A 16,762-nucleotide genomic window follows, 5' to 3' on the forward strand; every position below is an offset into this window, starting at 1 on the left:
GCAAATGTTTAGAGGAAAATGGGACGCCACCACCTTAGAAAAGTGGCCTTTGCAAAGGAACACTTCAATAACTACGAGTGTATAAAAAAAAAATGCCTGTAACAAAACCACATTGGTCACAAGACTCGACAACTTAAGAGATAGCTCTAAAATGGACTACCAAATTATTTACTGAAGAAGCTGCTGCAGGGTTTCATGCCCTGAAACATAGCCAAGGAAAATCAACAGACTAAGGATTTTGGTCGTCATATCCTCAGTCGAGTCCATGACCAGGTAAAAACATACATTTTATTACTTGAATTTTATATAATCCTACAGTGCATATGTTGAAAACAGTAGGCGTAAGGATTCTGTCTACTTCGCGATACTCTTCCTGGTTGAGTTTTTTTTTTTTTTTATTTTTTTACTGTTCCAGTTAAAATAGCTGTTGGTGTTCTCGATTTTCATAAGTTTTTGTCAAAAGCTTATGATATGGTTCTGAGGACAGTTTATCGGTTTCACCTTCAAGGTTGGTGGTGATATATTGTCTGTATTTTCTTTCTGTTTTGGGCAGCCATTTTAGTCCAGGCTTTGTATGTATTGTATATCATTGGCGGGGGTATTCTAGTTGGAAACTAGTCTCATTTTTTTTATTTACAGTCATTTGCAAATTCATTTGCAAGCTCTTTGTTTTCATTTTAAATTCCAAATGAATGAAATTGATTAACAAAATATTCTCCACACAATGAACTTCCTCGTTACATCATCAGATATAGGCCTAGTATGCTGTTTTTTATTTTAATATTTCATGTGGATATAGTTGACCTTTTATTATTTTTTCTTCTTCCTTAATGTCACAAGTCTCCCACAGAGTTCGCTATTTTTACAGATATGTTATCTGTTACACATAAAGATACATAGTTGTTTGATATTTGTATGAGCGAGATCTCACATTTCATTTAAGAATGAGACAAGAACTAAATAAGGTTACGAGGAAAAAGCTTTCATGCTCTAGAGAAAATCAGGAAAAAGGCTTTGTTTTAGTTGTGCAAGATAAAGAACGTTATTGTTCATCCTTATATTAAATTGCAGTGTGAAAATGCAAATAATAATCGTCGTAAAATGCGGTATTCACTGAATAATACTTTGTAGTTATATTCTGCCCAATCCATAGTGTAGTGTAAAAACAGCTGGAACAGCTCACCCACAGCGCCGGCGTAGGCAATAATGAAAACCATTAATCATTTATTCTTAAATATCAGCTGGAAGATGAAATTATCTATCAGTACATAATAATGCTTGAGCCTGTCTATATAAATCTAACGATACGAAATTATTCGTTTTGACATTGTCAATGTCGCCCTTTCAAAGAGGAAACCCCTACATGGCAACTCGAACTTTGGCATCAAATGAGTTTAGGTGACGTCACAGTTTACTATAAGATGTCAGCGCGAATGTACGTCGGGTGAAACGTTCTGTGAAAATTTGGTGAAAATCGAGTGCTTCGAGGTGTCACTGGGGTTTGCTTGGTGGAAAATCGTTGCCGAAATATGGAAGACAAAGACGCTCACATCGAGCGGCTCTCGAGAGAGTGCGAGGCGCTGAAAAAAGAGTTGGAAAAGTCCATGCAAGAGCGAGATGTTTTGTTGTGCGAAGTCAATCGTCTCAAGTTCGAACTTCAGATGTCGGATTTGAAGAGATTAAAGGAAGAGGAAGCCATTGAAGTCAGGTAAATGATGTGACCGAGACTTTTTCCATCGCCGAGTCGGATGCGTCCATCTCGGGGACATGACACTCGATGTGTCGAGTGATACAGGCACAAGTTAAGACAGCTGACGAGGAGGAGCACGAGACCGAGACACTCTTCTTGAGGTCACCCTTACGACCAGAGAATACGATCGTGACGTTTAAGCATTTCCGCCTCACCCTCTCACTCCATACAGGTCCCTTTAAATCCTTTTTCTTCACGTAAATACTCATTCCTTCCCTTCCCCCGAGGCTTTGGTTAAATCCCCCTCCCCCTCCAAAAAAAAAAAAAATGCCCTAGAGGGCCTCATAGGTATAGCACATTTTTCTTCACTCTAATACTCCCTCCTTCCCTCCCTCCTGAGGCCTAGGTTAAATTTCCCCTTCCCCTCCAAAAAAAAAAAAAAACATACCCCAAAGAGCCTCATGAGGGCTTGGCGACGGTCAGTTTGCGATCGTAACCTTGGTCCGGGCAGGACTCTTCCTTGTAGGCCGTTGGTACGATCCTAAGGATTGTTCTGGGTACTCCTAAGGCAAGCCCTTGGGGATTGTAGGCATATTGTCCAACTTACGTCAGCTCGACTTTGTTGTAGACTCATCTGTGTATGTGTGCGTGTAGGTGTGTGTAAGTAACTTGTTGGGCGTTAACTAAGCAATCAAAGTGTGATTAGATTACCCTTATGTAAATAGATAATAGATTACTGTTATGGGGAATTACACCTAGTAGAAATTATGGGAGGTTTATATTAGCTTATAAAAAATAATAAATGCTAGTTTAACCAATAGCCCAATTGAGTATGAATGTAAAATATATATTTTTTCATACTGCCCAGCAAGGTTTTGAAGTGATTTTCATAAAATTTCATGTTTACACAGAATAGTATTTCTGCCCAGGAAATATTTTTTGGTGATAGTTTTATTGGCGTACTAAGGTTCTTGCATTCATATCCTTTGCAGACCTATTGTTTTTGTTTTTCTGTATTTTTCCTTCCTTCACAGAATCCCAGCAAACTGAGTTTTTGGATTTCCAGAATAATCAGTAAAGAAATCTTTAAAATTAAAAGTTTAGATATTATATCAGGAAACTCGTATTTCAGAAGTGATACAGTTTAACCTAGCTTAACCTAGGGTGCTGGGACCTAGCCTAACCTGACTGGGTCTTCAGGCCCCTGAGCTAACTTGACTTTGAAATCTGTGAATGATACAAATATGCAAGGATGCCTCTCAGTAATTTTAATATATAAGGCCCTAAGTACTTCACTTAGCAATAACGAATGGAAGAAGAACCCCTCATTAAGAGATTCTCAAATACCTGTTTCATCACTGATAATGTAAGAATTTGTGTTGTTTACTAATGGACTTTAAATAACATAGGCTGGATGATGAGTAGCAAATCACAAGCAGAGGGTTGCAGATAAGGTAATGGCCAGAATCATTTGAAACGCCAGTGAAAATACTGGAAAAAGTATTTCTATGGGGAAAACACTGTTATTAACCGTATTGTGATTTTGACAAATTTGCCCGTCATTGCCATTGGCAGTGCTTTGTTAAACCCATGACACGCCCCCTTTTCTAAGCAGTAATGGAAAATCAAAGTGGAAATGGAGGTTTAAGCTGGGGAAAAAGTATGGGTGCAATACTGAGATGCATCTGAACCCAGCCTACAGTGTGGCATCTTGCCACTCCCTGGGGAGGAGGAAGCTAGCTTGACCAAAGGCACTATGAAATATTGTGAAATACTGTGATGCATACTAACCTAACCCGACTCAAGGCATCTTACCTGACTTGGTTACTTTATATAGCCTATTTATTGTCATCTTCATCGGCTTCCTCAACCTAACTTTTCAGTAAGGCCTAAGACAAATGTTTTCCACTGCATTCCCATATCATTGTTAGATGTAAAGTGTGTGTAATGAGTTAACCAAATATTTCAAATCTCAAATTTGTCAAAATCAAATCAGAAATTATCAGAAAAAATAAATTTTACTCTTCAGGCAATCTACTTCTCAAATAGATCAAGCTATACACATTTTTCAGTACTGCGTCTGTACAACTCCAAATAAGGTGATCACATGCATACAGACCTTTTGATATTTGGACACATTGCTGAATTTTATATAAAGTATGATCTTTAAACAATTTTGAAGAAAAAACACCATTATTCTTTATGACAATTCTCAAAATATCACAACAAATGTATCTTTGGTTGAGACTCAAAATCTTGTGAAAAATCATTTACTCATTATTTGATAGTAACTGCTGCAATTAGAAAAAGATGGACAGAATGCAGTATATTAAAGGAATACTACCGGAAGAAGCCTGAGTAATGTATATTTAATGATAGAGAATTTCTGCAGCCTATCATTATCTTGGTAACTATATTACTAGCAGTTTTGTTTAAAAGGAAAAAGTGACTTAGATTTTACTATCAGTATTATTGACCCCATTATTTATGACAGATCTTATAGATTTAAAGTCTTGAGCATGAGGTCTGAAAAAATTCATTTAACACAAGACTAAATGGAAACACTGTTGTGATAGATGGAATAGCTGGAAATGGATAAAGTGGACTGCAAGTGAATAAAAATACAGTATCTCATTGGTAGAAAATGGTGGAGATTCTGGAACAATGTGACCCTAAAATTTCAGCATCCACTGCTAAAGTAGTACAGTGGGAAGATCACCTTACGAAAGCGACAGGGCAAAGACCTGTCGGAAGGTTCAGGAAATCGTGGAAAATGGACGTAAGTGAAGACCTAGTCCTGATAGAGGTTCTGGCAGAACTTGCAAGAGGCAGAAAAGAATAAAGAGAACTCATGTTCCACATCTAACCCTGTAAGGGGAAAAGCTGATGTAAAACATTTGTGATGCTGAACTGCATTATGGTTAAGGTGTACCCTAAAGAGCATGAACATTGTCAATATAGAAACAAGGAGTATATATCCGGAATTTCAGGATTCTTGATGAACATTTGAATATATTAAGGAGATCAAAGTATGAGAAATAGGTAAGGAAAAAAATATGAATATAAACATCTCAGACCAAATAAAGGCAGAGAAAAATGCTATATTGGATATTATTATTATTATTGTTATTATTATTATTATTATTATTATTATTATTATTATTATTATTATTCAGATTATGAAACCTGTTCATATGGAACAAGCCCACAGGGGCCATTGACTTAAAATTCAAGCTTCCAAAGAATATGGTGTTCATTAGGAAGAAGTAAGAGGAGTTAGCCTAAAGGGAAATACAAAAATGAGAGATCCCACTTATTAAAAAAAAGATATGAGGATAAACCAGTACAGTAAATAAACAAAGAAAAGTTACGTTACTGTATGGTATATTATTTTTGCACCATGCCAGAATCTCCATAACTGCACTAGGGAGTAGACAAATTTTTTAAAAATCTTTGTGTGAGTTGAATAGAATTTTTACCATGGCCTAGTTGGTTACATGCAGTTTTTACCATGGCCTAGTTGTTGGTAACTTCGTGCAGTTTTGAGCAGTTGTACTCAGTTGTCTGCACTTGCTGGTACCTAGTAGCTGCTGTACAGTACCATTGATTTTTGAGGCCCTTATTCTTTCTGTAGGCAAGTCCTTTTATATGTGACCCAGTGGTTTCATTCATCCTTAACCTACCTGCTGGTAGGCAACTGCTTTGTCACAAGCTTCAAAGCGGGATAAGGTTTGTCTGAGGGTATATTTGTATAGAAGACTTCCAGAATTTACTTTATTTGCCTGGTTAGACATCTTAGTCTGTACCTGTAATTATCAGCAGCCTTTAAGTGGGGTAATTTTCCTTGAACAGGTGGTTGGCTGTTCTTTTCACCTGTTGCTGTATTTGCTCAGGTTAGGTAGTCCCAGTATTCTTAGCTAGCCTGTGTGAATTGTTTTTGGTTAGTTTCATGTGTCTGTTGATTTTGAGGCTAATATAAATGTGGGTGTTTTTTTGTTCTTTATATTTGTAATTTGTTGATTGAATGACTCTTGAGTTTCATTCACGCAAATTGATTTCTTTTATTAAAGCCTGGGAATTTCCATGACTAGTGTTTAGCCAAGTGATCATTCTGGTAAAACACATTCTAGTAGTGGTACTGAAGCTGGTTATCAGTGATGTTTATGGATTGCACTATCATTAACCTAGATTACTGTAGCTTGTATATGAATATAGTTCTCTTTTAATTCACCATAATTACTTGTATCTCATATATCTTCTGAGTAACATTTTTACTCTCTGAATTATAGGAAGCCATATGCTTTTAGGTCTGTGATTCATATTAATGTTAGCAGTGATTATTACATTTCCTGCAAGCAACACTGGTGAGGACTTGCTCTCCTCTCAGTGGGATTTGTTCCTGTGAAGGCAAACTGTTGTCTTTTCTGTAGAAGTAGTCTTTTGTGCAAGCTGGAATAGGTTAACAGATTAGTAAATTAACAGCAGCAGGTTACTGCCTACTCCTCATTTACTGTACACCCCAATTTTTTATCATCCCATGTAAAGAGAGTATGCTTCTGTTGCTATGGACCTGTTTTCTATAGGTCATTGGAGAGTATTTTGTGTCACTGTTAAACAAACTTTGTTGTGGCTTTTGGCTGTGGGATTACTCTTGATTTTTTTATGCCGGATGGCTGTCTCAAGGGGAATAGGGTGTGAAAGAGTATGTGTGAAGAATTTTTTGGTGTGTCTCCACTGCAGTTGGCACAGTACATGACCAGGCGTTAGAAGACCCAAAAGCAAACACTGGTATCTTAGGGGTTAACACATTGCCCATAACTACCACCTCCCTGGTTCTTTTGAGCCTAAGTCTCTTACTGCTTCGGCCTTGGCTTCTCAGCTGGGGTATTCTAGTAGAGGAGACTTAACCCACGTCTTCCGTTTGTGTTGAGACACGGGGATGTGTAAGGCATGTGGTCATCTCTGGGCTTGCCCAGAGAATTTTCTGTCCTGCCTTAGGTGTTGTTGAATTGTATGTGTTTTATTGTTTCAGAATCCAATGGTTGTTTTGCACACTTGCCTTGACAGTCCTGTGCCATTGTTGAAGTTAGGAGTAATAGGCTAAGTGAAAGCAAGGGGAAGAAACTTTTTCCTCCTCTTCTTTCTTAACCCCTTTTTCTTCCTCCTCTTGATCTTCCCCTGTCTTTGGACAGGTGTGTTATCCCCAAAAATATGTATCGGATATGCAATGACTAAATGTGGCCTGGGGACTCATTAGGTCTACAAAAAAAAAAAAAAAACGAACTCTAGCACTCTAAAGTTAAATCTACATGAGAAATTGTTTCACTTTTTTCATGCGATACCTCAATCAAAGGACGCAAGCTTGTCTTATCAGCAGTTAAACAACTGTCATTATCAAGAATCATATTCTGATTTGACATTCTCAGTCTCAATTCAATCCAGATTTCCAGAACTGAAAAAATATAAGGCCATTTACTGTTCCCGTAGCCTATATGATTCAGGGAAAAGTACCAAATCAAAATCTAGAGTAACTTTTATGGCTCTCACCTGTGTATGTACAGTAGAGTGTCAGGTGACTAGAGTGCCTCTGTGAAAATACACCACTCCTCTTTTCTGTACTGTACTTTCTATTCCACAAATTTCTACTCATCTGCAACCTCCATTCTCGTAGTTCTTATGCAAGTAGGTTTGGGCCTTCCAACTTCTGGTGCCCATGGGAACCCAACTGGCTCTGTCATGTAATATTCTCCCAGGGTTGTGCAAAAGACATGTCCAATCCATCTCCATCACCCATTCATTGTTATCCCATTTACAGATTGAACTGCCATAATATCTCATATGGTATTATTGCTAACTCTAGTCTGCCACCTGACTCCTAATATTCATAAAAATTCAGGTCTGCATGTATGTAATTTTATTCTACAGTATTTGGTATCCTAATCATCTTCAGCCTGTCCTGTTTCAGTTGCCAATTTTAGTCTTTCACTAATTCCAGTTCAAGAGAACCTTTACTGGATATCATTGCTCCTAAATATTTGAAAAATTCAACCTCATCAATCCTCTCTCCATCCAGTGCTATTTCTTGCACATACTCAATCTTCATTACCTTTGTTTTTCTGAGGTTTATTTTAGTCTCAGGTTGTTTAGAGATAGCATTCTTTGATGCACTCTGTATAAAAAGCATCATCTGCATATCTAATAAAAGACTAACAAACTTAGAGCTTCAAAAACCTCTGTTGATATGAAAGAAACAGCTCTGGGTGACGTATCCCAAGGATGATTTAATTTTTTGTATGAATTAATTTGCTTGATAATTTAAAAGAGACCCCTTATGATTATACATGAAAATGAAAGACCTGAACCTCAGAAGAATACAGTACTAGAAATATCTTCCTAAGAAAATACAGTACGTGGTCTGATTCCGTGTAGAGCAAGATCTGAAATGCTAGGAGCTCTCCTGCATTCAGGTACACAGTAACTAATGCCAGGTCCATGTATGACTTGGTCTCTTGAACCTGTAGGTCATCTGAAGTCATTTTGCTGGAAGTGAAATGGGTTTAAGATGCAGTCGTCCTGGATGAAAGAGACAGGGCAAATGCTATCCATCTTGCTTTGAACGCAAGTGATAATACTCCTTGACCTCACAAGTAGAGTATTAGAGGCAATATGTTGGTAAAATTATTTGATCACTGTGAAGTAACATGATTAGAAAGAAATCAAGAAAATATACTGAAAGGCAGAATCATCCATGATACAATAGTAATCTGAATTCTCACAAGAGAGTGGACAACAGCCTCATTGTTTGTCATGCACTGTATATCTGGGATAAAAATGTTTCTTAGTGGTTAGATGAATCTGTTCCTAACACTACTTATCAGTGGAAAAGTTAATTTCTCTTTTTCTTAATGGTAATGACTCTCTTTCTACAAGAAGAAATGTTTGAACATATTTATTTTAGATCTGTAAAACATAATCAGGTTGTTATTTGGCACGTTTAAAACTTTTCATACATTATCATTAATCCTAAAATAATTTGAATGGGTAATATATATATATATATATATATATAGTATATACACACCATATGTGTGTGTTTTATATATATTGTATACTGTAGTAGGCCATATAGGCCTATACACATACATACATAGTACCTTGATTCATGAACACAATTCGTTCCTGAACTTTGTTCGTGTTCCAATATGTTCGTGACCTAAAGCTAATTTCCCCATAAGGTTTAATGGGAATACAATTAATTTGTTCATGACCCCAGCGAACCATTATAAATTACATATTTTGTGTTTTATTTTACACATATGATAATATTAAACAAAGTATTAGAAACCTTAATATATATATCTAATCATATAATTTATGATAGTAAAATAAAACTAAAACAACATTTAAAAAGTGAACATTTCTTTGGCTGACACGACTTATGGCTTGATGGACAAGAGAAGAGGAGGGTGGTTGGGGAGGAGGTTATTGCGCAGAGGGAGAGCCCCCGTATCCAGGTCGGGGAGATCTCATTCCGGAGATTCATCTCTTCTGGTTTTTTTGGTGCACTTTTAATCACAAACTTATCCAATGTTTGTTGTCTTTTCCTTCCTTCCATAACTCTTCTAGAATGATTCATTAAATTTTCATTGATCATGTTCACAATCCTGTTCATAACAATTTTGTTTGGTTGGTAAAGCTCAAGGAAACTGCACATCACTCCATTTTTCCATTGTGGGTTTATTCAATTCACTGCTGGCATCTGTAACTTCCTCCCTGTCCTCTTCGTCAAGTTCACGCAAAAAGCGCAGTTTGAAGCGAACGAACGTGCACCTATTCAAAACCAAAATAAAAAACAAATTGAGCATGGGTGGAAGTGCGTGGGAGTTTCACGGGAGATGTATGGTACCCTACAATAACAAGATGGTGGCCCCCATAGCGGTACCCATGTGAGATGAGCAATTGCCAGCATTTTTTAAATTTTGGCCACCGGACCATGTTCGTGTTTCAAAAATGAGTTTGTGAATCAAACAGCATTTTTAAATATATTTTTGTTTGAATCAGTTTGTTCATGGGTTAATGTATTTGTAAATCAAGGTCCTGCTTATATATATATATATATATATATATATATATATATATATATATATATATATATATGAATGTATTTTACTGTGATACCAGTGTAATATTCATATATATGTGTGTATGTATGTATGTATGCATGTATATATATATATATATATATATATATATATATATATATATATATATATATATATATATATATATATATATATATATATTAACTTTTATCACATACACAATTGTTCTGTGCATTAGTAGAATTACTAAAGGACGTCATTCAAACTGGATGGTATCTAATGGAGTTTTTATTCGAAAGTTACAAGCTTTCTTGGACAAACAGTCCACATTATCAAGTATCCGTATTGCACGGATACTTGATAATGTGGACTGTTTGTCCAAGAAAGCTTGTAACTTTTTGAATAAAAACTCCATTAGATACCATCCAGTTTGAATGAGGTCCTTTTAGTAATATATATATATATATATATATATACATACTTATTTACATGTCTCAATGAGTTTACATCTTATTTATTAGGAACTTGAACAAATTCACCTCTTCATAAGAAATCTTAAAAGGTATTTACATTTTTGAGTGGACCAAGTTTTCTTTATAAACAAAACCATTTTTGTATCAGAAATGATTTCCTTAAATGAAACATATTTTCTTGTTATAAACATAACCCCTTTTATTTTACTTGCCTTTGAACTGGGCCCTGTTTTTTGAAACAGAACATAGTTTTTATATATGATGGTTTTGTTATTAAAATTAATTTTTGTAACCCATGCTTTCGTTTGCAAGAAATTTTGAAAGAATTATCTGTAGTTCACATGATTTGTTTTTTCCTACAGAAATAAACTTTCAAGAAGTCGCAACAGATATCCTATACTAATTAAAAGGTATGTCAGTGACCATGTATCGCGTGCACTTTTAATAACTGCTAAAGAAGCTTTGGTTTTCCTCAGTTTTTTCTTTATCTTAGGTTTTTCATTTTCCATTTTTTCTGAGAAATGGCACATGGATTGGTTATGTTCGTATAGAAATTCATGACACTTCAATCAGTTTCAGTGCTTGCATACATTTCTTGTTTCATGACTTCTCAGCATTCATAATTGCAGCCTTGCCTGACATGGAGTTGTATGTGGGTATGGCCTTGTTTATATTTTATTTATTTATTGATTTATTTATTTATTGTTGAGAAGTTTTAACAGTACTTTTATTTTGACTGATTCGCTGCTTTTTATTTTTTTTCAAAGCTCACATTTGAAATTGGACAGTATCCATGCTGCTTGTTTACAGTATTTTAAATCTGTCTTTCCTAGTTTTTTTATTGTATGTATTAAGGTACTTTAACATGAACTTTTCTTTTTGTCAATTTGAGATGTTGCTGGAAGAAAGTAATTAGTGCAACTAGTTGTTATAAAATGAAGACATTGGTTATGATTGTTTTTTATATCCGTATTCATATACAATTTGGTCGTGTGAATATTGGTTATTATAGAAGCTTAAGCCTTGTATTCTGGCACATTTCTTAACATATTAGATATTGACTCTCACTAGGATCTTTACCAGTTTGTAAAAAAGCACATTACTTGATTAGTCAAGAAATTTTACAAATTAAGTTTCTTTTACTGGAATGTTACAGGACCTTATTAATTCTATTATATGAAATTGATCAATTTTATTGATGTTATTTTCGAGGTATCCAACATCCCCATTTCTCAGTCATGTTTTGTGTAATTGAATGCAGGGTGCGCTGCTGTTTGTGGCCACCTGTTCATCGTGTTTGTCACATTGAGTTGCCTTATGCATGTTTATGACCAATGTTCTTAAACCTTTGTCTGAGCCAAAACCTCTTTACAGAACCAAGGTTTTCCAGTCATAGGTTTTAGATTTTATGTTGTAAGGAATACTGTACACTCTCTTGCACTTTCAGCTCTCCCATCATGCAGAAATTTTACAATATTCTCACTAGTTTGTGTAGTTTTTCATCACTATCTCCAGTCAGAGTTGTATTGTATACAAACATCAGGCAATCCACACTCCACTCACACCTAATTTTCTTAGCCTATAACTTTATGCATATGTCAAATGGCCGTTGTCTAAATGCTCGCTTCATTATACATAAATATGTTAAACAACCATGTCCTGCCCATCCGCATATCTTGGCATTTTTCACTTCCATCGTAAAACACTTATATGTTCACAGCAACCACCTATGCTGTACATCCACAACAGGCTTCAGTATTGTTTCTCTTGATTTTTTCATAAGGTTTTTTTAGCTTATTGTATGTTATGTTCAGCTATTTCTCTTTACATAGCCTACAAATCTTTCACATAACTGTTCCGTAATGAACACGTGATCCCATCTCTTTCCTAGTCTAAATACACACTAGTTTTCCCTATCATCCGTTATTTGTTGGCAGGGAACATGTGTCACATTGTTTCTGTGATACACCTTCCCTGCCTTAGTAAATAATGTTATACCTTAGGAATTTTGTACAACCTCCTTTCTCCCTCTAGTGGCCCAGCTCTTGGGTCGAAGGGGCTGCTTGCATGATGCAGTGGAAGGCTGGGTGATGGTGGCATGTGCTACTGTGTCACTAAAGAAAGTTCAGAGCACCTAGATGAAGACTGGCCCTCTGGTGATCCATTCCCCTTTTATGAGTTCTTCCTTTCACTCAATTTTTTTTTATGGAGACCCCATGCTAGATTTGATGGGTTGTTACTATGACATGTTTCTCCACCTGTAGAACTGGAGTAGCCTACCTGACATGGTCAAACAAAGAGAAATTGTCAGACTCAACCTCCAGTGCCTGGACTTGATGGACTGAAAACCCTGAAGGCATCGTAGTTTGGGTATATATCTAGGCAGTACCCCTAGGGCAGCCCAATAAGAGATGGCCCTGTTCTCAAACTTTGGCTTATATGATGAGTACTAGGACAGTCCTGGATGAAACCTGTGTTTGCTGTTCTAAAAAATGTAAGATCCCCAAAACTGTTGACAAGGATGGTGCTTTAATGAATGTTGTCTCTGGATCTTCTACCTTAAGAGGTCTTCTTGTTTCTGGATCTTTCTCTGCTTAGAGTCCTTGTATAGGAACTTCTGAGCCATACTATCTCTTATCCCTCTAAATCAATATATGCCAAAATTTAAAAACCTGAAGCCACAAAGAACAGAGGTTATTCTTGGCATATACAAATGTGAAAATTTCAAAAGTATGTCATAATTAAAATGCCAAATTGTCATAGGTTCAAGTTACAGACATATTTGATGTAAATGGGGAGATATTATATCACAGCAGTCTGCCTAAAGGAACCTAAAGTATCATCACTGATGGTTTATTGATGTTTGAAGTTTCATCATATGAAGGAAGTATTGAAAGTCCAGCCAATAAAATCTTAAAATCTCTAGTTGGAAGTGATGTACTCCGTATTGCAAAACCTGGCAAAGACAGGTTTTTAGTAGCCATCTGCCAACCAATAACACTACTTTCTTTTCTCTGTAAAATTGTGTAGAAAATGGCTAACAGTTGTTTAGAATGGCCTCTGGAGGGTAGCTTCTACATTTCTTCAGCTCACTGTTTGCAGTCCTTTTATTTGTTAAGTTTTTCTTGTGTACTAAAACACATTAGCAGCTGTCTTAACCTGTAAAATCGTATGATACTGCTTAGAGATGCATCATTTTACATTTTGCAGGATAGTGTAGCTGCTGATGTGCTTTTTGTACTGGCATTAGTTGGCGATAACTAATCCTTATCATTGACCAGTTTTCAAACAGTTGCAGAATGGTGCTTTCAGCTTAATATGAATAGAATAGTATAGTGCAAAGGAAGTTATTGTTTAAAGGATTGATTTGACTCAAGTTGACTTATGGATTAGAAGTAAGTGTATTAACATCTGCTACCTCCTATAGACTAAGATGTTTAATCTCCATCCTTAATTCAAGGAATCTAAATAGTAGCAGGAGCTTTAAGAACCCCTCTGATTGAGAGTATGGTATTGGATGATGGTAAAGTTGCTCTGGAGCTTGATTTCCAGACTTGGCTAATCCAGACACTTCCAAATTCACTAATGAATATAGAGATTGGGAATGGAGAGGTTTTACTTATTGCAGGGGCCTGTCATGGACTGCCACAGCCATTTTCTTGTAGAGCAGTGAGGTTAAGACCTTTAGAAAATTAAACACTCACCCCTCGAGTAATGACATAGATTCTGTTCTTTTGTCTTGACATTTTTAAATTCTTTATTTAGGTAAAAACAGTTTACCAGAGGAAGTAATACATTTTTTGTGTTCAGAACATGCTTCACAGCAGATAGCCAGTACTCCCATTTATACTGTGCTCCAAATTTGATGGTGGCCTTGGGCTTGGGTCATCTCTCCCAGTGTTGAATTGCGGTTAGTATTATGCTGAGTCTTATGCCATTTGAATGGTGTTAAAATCAATTTTAAAACTGTGACAGCAGAAGTGCTCCATTTGCCATGATGTTGTGAGTGCACTACAATCATTGAACTTTAATTCAATACATCTATTGCTTTTAGAAATTTGGGAATGGATTCTTTATGTTAATATGAAGAGGCCAGGAAGTTGACCTATGTTTGGTTCTACACATTTAGAGATTGCCAGCAATGCAATAGCTGATAGACTATCAAAGAATGCCATTCTTAATATTGCACAATGATATTTTCCTCTGCTGTTAGGGAAGCTTGGCAGCTTTCAGGGGAGAGCCTGTTTGATTATTCTGTGGAAGTACAGATACTACCCTACATATGAACGAGTTACATTCTGAACAGCCATTTGTATCTTGAATTGTTCATAAATTGGTCTGTATGCCTATTTAAGTACAGTATGATATAAAGTTAATAAAGTGATATAAATTTTTTTGTCCTAAAACACAATTCAGTACTGTAAACTCTACATACAGTACTGAATTTTATAGAGTACATTACTTTATTAATATAAAACCTAAATAAATTGTGATGATAATACAGTTGTTTCTTACCGAGCACAATTTTAATTTATGATCACATTTGTTCAAATCTCTGAATGTTTGTAACTTGAATGGTCGAAAGTAGGGTAGTGTCTTAAAGCAATATGAAAAGGGGTGGGAGACTGCTTTTTGTCATCTGAGAATTGGTCACACCCATATAATTGATGAGTTTTTAAAGGCTGGGCAACCTGGGCTTTTTGTGATGACTGGCTGATCCCCTTGGACCATGAAGCCTTTGCCAGAAGACTTACCCAGTTTTAAGGAGTTAACAAGATGCCTCTTTTATGACTGCCAAGAAAGGAATAAAAAATATGTTCATAAAATATGATTTTTATGTATTTTTTATTGTTGCTGAATAAGCCATTTTTACCAATCAGATGAAGAATGTTGTATCAGAATGTACAGTACTGTATTGCTAAGTGAATGGTCTGTATAAATGTTATTCCATGACTTTTAAGTGGTGTAATATATATACAGTATATATGGAAACACATGGATGTACAGTATTTACATAAATTCTAACTTAGTGAATTCAGCATCTATGACCAGTGATGTTGTGATGCCATAGACCAAAGAACAGGTATCTGTAAAGTGTGTTTCATTTTTATGAAATTAGCGTTGGGTGCCACAGACCTCTTCCTCATCAGTCCCATTCTTTGTAGTAACAGAAGGAAACTTCAAGTGTTATTTTGTGAATTTCTATTGATGTGCTTTTCATTCACAGTGTTCAAGACTTGATGCTAATTTTCTTAGAGTTTCAAGTCATAACCAACAATAACCATAACTTTGGGATTATACAAGGGAAAAAGGGTATATTTGAAGGTGCCATTAACCTAAGCCTCTCTTCTTCTGTCATCATTTCAAGTCCAAGGTTGGATCAATCCCAGCTTTGTTAAAACTCCTGCTGATCCTATGGATTACGCTCACTACCTGCTGCTTGTCCAGGTGATACTTGCTAACAAATCTACATGCAGTCTTCTCTGGATTGGGATGATTTATGTAGTTATTTCTTCCCTGAAATCAAGCCCAACATCACTTGTACCCAACTGTTGGAAGCAAGACTAGCCAAACCAAGAGCATATTTAGAAGGAAAACAATGAAATCCCAAGAGTTTGGAAAGGTAAAGATTGCCATGGCATTCTTGGTTTGTTTTTCTGAGATACACTCATATGAGCTTACTTCTTGGCCATTGCTGCCTCAGTCTAGAAGTGATGTCATTGGGAAGCTCCCGTACTTGCTCTATGCATTGAGCTTATGGTCAGGACTACTGAGAGACTATTTCTGCCTCTAATGCAAAGTGTTTTAATTTGATAACCTGATTACATGCTAGGACTGCTGCGGCAGCTCAGGATTTTGTATGCTAACAAGGCTTCCTTCCTAATCTTGGTCCCTTGTTAGTCAAAAGTTTTCGTACTTTAGTGCATAGCCTACTCTCTCATTTGGAAGGGCATGTACCTCAGCACCCTAGTGCAGTGTACTGTATCTTCAATTGAAGAAGATGGGGCCCTCCTGTATGAATAGTTACTTGAAAGTAAGATTTATTTTTTTAATGCAGACCCATAAAGAGGGCCTACCCCCAACCCCACACTTCTTGTTCTCGGTCCAGATGGCACAAGGCTGAGTCTGAAGGGAAGAACTGCTGACCACAGGGAAGGCATATGTAAACTGGTGGGTTTGTTACAAAAAAAATAAGTTTTGTTTTTAGAAAATGTCATTTGTTTCAAGACAAACTCAGTACTTTATGATAACCTAATCTGCTGTAGTAGCAGTTTTCAGACACCCTTCAGTGTTGGAAACAAGTCATTCTCTGCAATCTTGCTTCCCAGATATTTTATGTGCAACCTTCATTAACATCATTTTTAGCCATTAATCCATCCCTGTCTTCATGTTTTGCATCATTTGCATATGCTTTAATGTATGGTGGTGGCAGTTCCCATCATTTTCTCCTAACTTTGCTTTTTCATGTTAATTTGCTCTTGTCTTTTAGTGCTTTA

The 16,762-nt window shown here is 36.2% G+C and overlaps 1 protein-coding gene across 5 annotated transcripts in view; it reads left to right on the forward strand.

Moving 5' to 3' along the window:
- Window positions 1–1,390: 1,390 nt before the first annotated feature.
- Window positions 1,391–16,762, forward strand: part of LOC136832062 (IQ motif and SEC7 domain-containing protein 1-like) — a 191,923-nt gene continuing 176,551 nt past the window's right edge. For 2 of the 5 annotated variants that reach the window (XM_067092790.1, XM_067092831.1), the window contains exons 1-2: window positions 1,404–1,708; window positions 10,628–10,675. In XM_067092790.1, the coding sequence (XP_066948891.1) occupies window positions 1,530–1,708; window positions 10,628–10,675 (227 nt within the window). In that variant the 5' untranslated portion in view covers window positions 1,404–1,529. Of the gene's footprint in view, window positions 1,709–10,627; window positions 10,676–16,762 lie in introns of all 5 variants that reach the window. The other 3 variants (XM_067092792.1, XM_067092793.1, XM_067092841.1) reach the window with 2 other exon arrangements.

This window comes from Macrobrachium rosenbergii, chromosome 4, assembly GCF_040412425.1.
Source record: "Macrobrachium rosenbergii isolate ZJJX-2024 chromosome 4, ASM4041242v1, whole genome shotgun sequence".
NCBI lineage: Eukaryota > Metazoa > Arthropoda > Malacostraca > Decapoda > Palaemonidae > Macrobrachium > Macrobrachium rosenbergii.